The following is a 7098-nucleotide window of genomic DNA, read 5'->3' as shown; positions in this document are numbered from 1 at the left end:
ATATATAAGATGGAAAACTGCTATTTTGTTCTTGTAAGGAGAGTAAACTTCTTAACTAATCCACACCAAGGACGTATTTCATAACCAGGTCGTTTTTCCAGCAGCCATGGCAGTACAGTTTCTGAACAGCAGGTGGCAGTGATGAGCTTTAATGATCCAAACCGCAGAAGAAGCGCAGCGCCGATATAAAAAGGAAGCGCCCGGTCTCCTCCTTCTCAGTCGGTCCGCATTGCAGGTTTGTTTCATTGTCTTCTGAAAGCAGCGCTAAAAGGTAATTATGTTAAGACGCATGTTCTGTAGATTTATAAGTGACTTTAAATTACAAACGCTATTGACAAACATTTCTTATGTTTAACATGTAAAAAGGTTTAATGAAGTGATATTTAAAAAAATCAAAACGGAAATTTTGTTTCGAAAAACGACCCGTGTACTTTGCATGCTGGTGGAAAACTAGGTCGCAGTATTTTTAATACGGTGTTGTGTATTATTTTTAGCATAATGTAACCGTTTTAAAAGAGCAGCATCGTGCAGATTAGCTAGCTACATGCTAAAGTGGGTCAGTGAAACAAAGAACACGAGCTGGATGCTACAAAATGGCGCCGGATAAAAAAAGTAGCAGTTGCGGGAAAAGATTGATTCGTCTTTGCAGCTGTGTGGTTAAGAAATTCACCTTTGGCAATATATGCAGTTAAATTTTTAGTATCATGCTGCTTGTTTTTTGTCTTAAATGTGGTGATGAATGTTTTATTATACCGCGAAAAATCTAGAGGCGGAACTGCGCAACGTGCGGGCGCCATTTTGTAACTGGCACGGTGACCTACTTATTACCGCTGCGTCATTCCGGATTTCTATTAACGCTTTAATTTTTTTATTTTTCCATTAATTCAGCTACAACTGAGAATGTCGGACGAAGGCAAACTGTTCATCGGAGGTCTGAGCTTTGAGACCACAGAGGATTCTCTGGCCGCTGCCTTTGGCAAATATGGAACTATTGAAAAAGGTAACTTGAAATACATTCTCACATGTTAATGCAGTATTTTTGTTTTGGAAACTAATTTTTTTTTTTATTCATTGCAGTTGATGTGATCAGAGACAAAGAAACTGGAAGATCGCGTGGGTTCGGCTTTGTGAAATACGACAACGTTGATGACGCAAAAGATGCATTGGATGCCATGAATGGAAAGGTAAGGTTTTATTCTTGATTTATTTCTAACTTCATTTAAATTCTATGCATCTTAAATGAATTTTGTGCATTTATTTATTCATTGTTATTTATTTTAGACCCTCGACGGCCGTGCAATCCGTGTCGATGAAGCAGGGAAAGGTGGACGTCCAAGGGGAGGAGGATTTGGATCCAGCCCAAGAGGAGGCAGATTCCAGAGCTCCAGGGGTGGAAGAGGTGGACGTGGTTTCTCTAGAGGTACACATTGGCATCAGCGATGATGCCAGTCCACACCCTCCATGAGAAGCAAACTAAAGCTGTGTTTCCATGTCCAGGTGGCTACAACAGCGACAGAGGGTATGGAGACAGAAGTTATGGTGACAGAAACTTTGGTGAAAGGAGTTTTGGTGGTGGATACAGAGCTGGGGGTTATTCCTCAGGTGGATACAGGGAGAGCAGGTTAGTTTTTAATGAGAGCGCAGTATCTATAATTTCAGTATGATTGTGGTGCAAACTTATATTTTCTCATCTGTAGGAGTCAGGGTGGTGGATACGGTGACCGCTCGGGATCATACCGTGACGGATATGACAGTTACGGTAAGCATTGAACATACAGGGTGTAGGATTAGATTGGGGCTGTTGCACTACATGAAACTGGATTGATTCTCTGTATTCACATTTTAGTGGAAAATTCTCAGCCAGGCACTTGATCCTTTTTTGTAGTTTACACAGCCCTAATTGATAACACAAAAGTGCCCCTCAGTTTTGTACCTGAGCTTAAGTCGATGCCTCTTACGGTTGCCAAAACCTTCACCTGTTCCGCACTAAGAGGCTGGCAGACACGATCTAAAGCAAATGCTGCTCATTTCTCAACTGACGGAGCCTCTTTAACAAAAACCAGAGGAGTTTTAGGGTTAGGTCTGGGTTGAGAGGGGATGTTATGAAACTCCAGTGTCTTTACCTGTGCCCACTTCTTATCCTCCAGCACACGAGTAAACGTCTCCCTGATTCAAGATCTTCACTTGGCTGGCTGTATTTGAAAGCTGCGCTCTTCAAGAAAAATGTCCACGTGTTTTTTTTGCTGACATTTAGTTATGTAGTTCTGTTGTAGTACCTTGGCATCAGAAGAAAATGTAGCAATGAATTTTTATCATTGTTCAACCATGTTACAAACTTAATTGGGCGCCCCAAAGCATAACATTGAGTCTTCTGTATTTGTTTTTTACTGTAAAATTCCACTCAAAGATAAAGCAGCTGTCCACATGACTTTGTTTTTTCCTTTTTATCAGCCACAGACCTTTTTTGTCCAGCACTTAAGAGGTTTGCTAAATTCCTTAGAGCTCTGATTCTTTTTACTGTAGGTCCCCATTTTCCTGTCTTAAACAGACCTACCTCCTGCAATTTTTCTTTTTAAACTCAGAAGATAGCTATTTACAGAACTTAAGGAGTTTTTAATTGCTAAATTCCTTACACGGAGAGAACCTTAGTTGATCAAAGACTCTTTTGTGTTCAATGTCCCAAGAGTGAACTGAACTACACTTCCGAAGTGGCCGGCTGTTCATGAAGTTGCAAAATGCAGCATGCTACAGTCTGTCAAGGTATCTTCTGTGCTCTGCTCAATCTCTGCAATTTAAATGTGCTGTAAAATGGACTAATCTTAAAGTGATCACAAAATGTAACTTCGTTCTTCAGAGTTAAATATAAATGGGAACAGTTTTGTACTTTGTGTTCTTTGTATTAAAGTTTTTTTTTCCTGTCAGTTGGCTTCATGGAGCCTATTAAACAAAATATGGAAAATGATCCTGATTGCGTTGCCTCTTAAAAATGACAGCATGGGAAAGTTAAGCTGGAGTCTTAATAAGTGAGAACAAGTGATTTTTAAAGCTATTGTCTCTATAAGACACTGAAGTTAGGTTTGCAAAGATAAGTGAATTTGGATTGACAGCTGAGCTGCATGTAAGTTTTAATTTAGTGTTAAATTATAGCTTAATGAGTTGTAAATTGATTAACATTCTAGTGACTTATTGCTGTATAGAGCTGAACTTCCAGTGAGGTTTGTGCTTTGAGTGGATAGGAAAACATGAGCCTGTGTCCTGTCAATGCTTCATTATGCTCAAGAACTCTGCTCCTTCAAAAATCTTCAGTCCTTGGAGAGTGAGGTGTTGCGTCTGCCAACAAGTGCTCAGATGAAAAGCTGCTCTTGCCTAAGACAAATGTGGAGAAAGTAGGCCAATGCACGCGAGGTAAAACTCKTTTTGTTGCTCATCCTTAACGCTCAAGTTCTGAATGTTTCCATGAATACTTCAAAGTTGTGTTAAGTCCTCTGCTTCAGATGTCTCCTGCAATTAAGCCATGGCCTCTTGATAAATGTCCATTTAGGGAGGCGGAAAGTCAGATTCCTTGGATTCACAAAATTTGCCTACAGTCGTGCTCAGTCCACTTGACCCTCTTCACTTCATTGCTCCTCCAGTTTCCTCCTGTAATTCCCCATTCCCTTTAATTTCTTACAATTAGGATGTTACACCACGTTTTGACTCACAATAAGTGTTGCATGCTGTTTATCCTCAAACAAATGTTGCCAGGTTTGATCCATTATGGTTTCTCTCTTTAGAGTGAGCTTTCTGCATCGAAGTCTGCTTGACGTTTTCTTCGGGTCATAGGAACCAGTCCAGACTCCTTGCAGATGTGCTCAGGTAAATGTTGTCCAATATGAAGTRGGACCTTTTTGGATTAGCATGTTGTTCATGTCTGTTCTGTTGTTTCAGGTCTCAGACCCAGTGTGTGCTGAAGCAGGTGGAGCTGTGGGGGAATTGGCCAGCTGAGATGAATATAAAGCTGTGGCTTTAATGTGAAATGTTGTCCATAGTTGGGTGTGACAACTTGACAGCAGTCATGGCGATTTCAAAGTTTTTTTATTTTTTTTATTACTTTAGAATTTAATACAATGTATTTTTGACAGTTTATTTTTTAAATAAATGATCAAATTAAGTCTTTGGGGTTTTTTTTTACACTCATGTAAAAACAGCTGAAAAAAATAAATTGATTAAATACCACAACAAAATTTCTGCAGGATTGACAAATTAATGCCAATTAGATTTAACCCATGGATGGATTGTTGAATATAAATATTTTCTGCATGTGATTTGGCATTTTTACTGTTGCACTTAAAGAGCCAGTTTGTAATTTAATACAAAAATAAAACCAAAGCAGTTATCCTTTCAATCTAGGGTCCTTGTGAAAGTGGAGCAGTTTCAAATTTCAGAACTCCAGGTCAAGTAAATCCAGTGAAACACTTGGCTTTAAAGCAGGAGCTAAAGTACAAATTTTCTTAGTGGGTAAATTGTTCAAAACCTGGGAGTACAAAGCATAACCAAGTACATTAACTTCTCTATTTAGATGTTTATCAAAAAGTACATGCTATAAAAAGCTGTGTAAATACTGTATCAGTATTTTTTGCCAAGTCAGCAGCTAAATGAGTACTGATTTTGTGCTACCCAGTTTAAGCCACTGAAAAACACTGCACCTCAGCACGCCACCAAATATATTAAATCTAATAAAAAGACAATACGGTAAAAGGTACAGAACAAGGATTTTAATATTGAACGTTTACAAGCTCGAGTGAGTGAAWGCAGTTCACATCGGAGGTGGTGGAACCTGTGACGGTGTTTCTCCAGATGGACTAGTATCTTAAGAAGCCAAACTTCTGGTGCATGAACTCTTTTTTTGGCCGAAGGTTGAATAGCTCATCTGTTATAGGGACAGCCCAGCGTTTTGTGTGGTAGACGCTTTCGCCGACCTGTGAGAATATGTGAGATGCTGTTTGAGAAAAACTTAAAGCCAAGTTTATGAAAACAAATGCAGGATGTTGAAAAAGCACTGTTTTACAATGTTTCTTTTTCATTCATAGACATGTACTCATTCCGACTTATCTGATTGAAGATAGGACAGTGTAATACATAAAATGATTTCTATATAAACCCTATAAACAGTTTACTCAAGTTGCAAACATCTTTAGTAAAAAGGGTCATTTTGAATTTCATGGCAGCAACATCAAAGTTGTGACGGTTTTAAATAGTAAATAAGCACTGCACTAAAAACATCTGACTGTGAACTCATAGGCCAAAGCTCTATCATGCTCCTCTCTGGGCCCAAGCTCCTTTAAAAGTGACTGAGACTAAGTGGGAAACTATTCTGTGGTCAGATACAGTTAAGGTTTGCTTTGGAAATCACGGTTTCATCCATGCAAAAGAGGAGAAAGATCATCTGCTCACACTTCAGAAGCCTGCCTCTCTGATGGTYTGGACATGGTTGCACATAGCAGCTCACGCATTTGGAAAGGCACCATCAAAGCAGAGAAATGCAAACATGTTTTAAATCAAGAATGGAACAAAATTTGCTTCCAAAACCTCCAGCAGCTGGTCTCTTCACGTCTTGGACATTTACAGACCGTTAGAAGATGCTTCACTGAGGGAAATAAAACCATGTCCCAATTTTTTTTGATGTGTGTTGCTGTCAAAACTCAAAACAACCCTTTTATTTTATAAAATTAGTACATTATTATGGTCCATTATGAATAAAATTTGGGTTATTTTATTCATAATGGAACATGCCCCCCACCTCCCCAAGTTTTATTGTCTTATCCCCCCCCCAAAAAAAGGGGGTGTAATTAAGTAAGTAAATTTAGTACATTTTCATTGAACTTTTGTTTTTTCCTGAAACAATGAATCAGTGAAACTTCATTAAATTTTTGGTTCTCTCTTCCTAAATATTTGAGGATTTGTTCAAAGTAAATAATATCTAACAAAAAAAGTAATATTCTTTACCTTCCAGCCTGGAACGTCTTTCATAATAATCGCCTCCTCGTCCAAGTTTTCTCTCATCAACCTTAAAATACTGACAAGTAGGAAACACAAAACGTTACACAGTCTGAATAGTAACTTTGTGACTACATTTGATTCAGCAAAGAAACAACATTCATTCATTTTCACCTTCGGTCCTTCTCTGCCTGCATCAGAGGCATCAGCGCTATCCTCGCCTCCAAGTCCTCAATCGTGCAGCGCCTGTGACAAAAAAGCAACATTCATTGTGACCACACTTCCACAGGCTAAACAAACAAAAAATAATAAGACAGATCGTCTTACCTCCTCTCCCTGTTCCACTTAATCATCCGCCAGGTGCCAAATATCACAACGCCGAATCCAATCGCAAACATACTATATCCTGGCAGTTAAAGAAAATGTAATCAGACAATTTTGCCCTCCTGTTATGTATGGTTGGGTTTTGAATTACATTTGAAAACATTCACACACCATTTTCAGCAATACAATTAATGACGAGAATCATACTCGATTGATATTTAAATTTTATCTCTGGATCAGAGATTACAAGTATTTATCTTTAAAAGTGGCTTTCATTTATTTCTGCATAAAAGTAATGTTAACATTTTTGCTTCGTCATTGTAGGTTTTTCATTTCTCATTTATTCATTTCATTAAAACAAAACAAAAAAATTACATACATTTTATTGTATATAAATTTGTATAAATTTATACATATTTTTATACTATATATATTTTTCTTACAAAAAATATATAAAAAAGAAAAATTAAAAAACAATATATGTGTATCAAAATCGCAAATGAAATGAAATACCTTTTTTTTGTATGCTCTTTAGATTTACCTGTATTTAGGTCAGGTTTGCCTAAATTTGAACAGTATCTAACACAGGGTTTGGCAATCCTGGTCCTCGAGGGCAGCAGCAGTGCATGTTTTACCCTTTTCTATGATCCATCTATGATGACTGGAACAAGTGTGGTGAAGCAGGGAAAAAAGTAAAACATGCAGAGCTGTGGCCCTCGAGGACCAGTATTACCTACCCCTAATCTAACACCTGCCTGTGCATTTCTTTTTGGGGTGCATGAATTGGAATATATATAT

At 38.1% G+C, this 7098-nt stretch overlaps 2 protein-coding genes across 2 annotated transcripts; one reads left to right on the top strand and one right to left on the bottom strand.

The window, feature by feature from the left end:
- The first annotated feature begins 168 nt into the window (after nucleotides 1-168).
- On the top strand, nucleotides 169-2962 carry cirbpa (cold inducible RNA binding protein a). The gene is made up of 7 exons (XM_014034560.1): nucleotides 169-271; nucleotides 889-1000; nucleotides 1078-1184; nucleotides 1282-1420; nucleotides 1498-1621; nucleotides 1698-1759; nucleotides 2148-2962. The coding sequence occupies exons 2-7, from the start codon at nucleotides 901-903 to the stop codon at nucleotides 2156-2158; spliced, it is 543 nt and encodes a 180-aa protein (XP_013890014.1). The 5' UTR covers nucleotides 169-271; nucleotides 889-900; the 3' UTR covers nucleotides 2159-2962.
- A 1770-nt stretch (nucleotides 2963-4732) lies between these two features.
- ndufa13 (NADH:ubiquinone oxidoreductase subunit A13) lies at nucleotides 4733-6382 on the bottom strand (the record flags this gene model as incomplete). Its single annotated transcript, XM_014034561.1, is given in 4 exon segments — nucleotides 4733-4958; nucleotides 5986-6055; nucleotides 6151-6222; nucleotides 6304-6382. Coding segments are annotated over 4 exon segments (338 nt in total), but the record flags the coding sequence as incomplete, so codon positions are not given.
- Between the last annotated feature and the right edge of the window lie 716 nt (nucleotides 6383-7098).

Source organism: Austrofundulus limnaeus, unplaced genomic scaffold (genome assembly GCF_001266775.1).
Source record: "Austrofundulus limnaeus strain Quisiro unplaced genomic scaffold, Austrofundulus_limnaeus-1.0 Scaffold2170, whole genome shotgun sequence".
In the NCBI taxonomy this organism is placed as follows: domain Eukaryota; kingdom Metazoa; phylum Chordata; class Actinopteri; order Cyprinodontiformes; family Rivulidae; genus Austrofundulus; species Austrofundulus limnaeus.
This window is presented reverse-complemented; position numbering and strand designations above follow the sequence as displayed.

Bases quoted from the DNA above. Each gene is read 5' to 3' on its own strand.
- cirbpa (XM_014034560.1), top strand. From the start codon at position 901: ATGTCGGACGAAGGCAAACTGTTCATCGGAGGTCTGAGCTTTGAGACC. The intron at 1,001-1,077 runs GTAACTTGAAAT...TATTCATTGCAG, and splicing joins ATATGGAACTATTGAAAAAG to TTGATGTGATCAGAGACAAA. The intron at 1,421-1,497 runs GTACACATTGGC...TTCCATGTCCAG, and splicing joins TGGACGTGGTTTCTCTAGAG to GTGGCTACAACAGCGACAGA.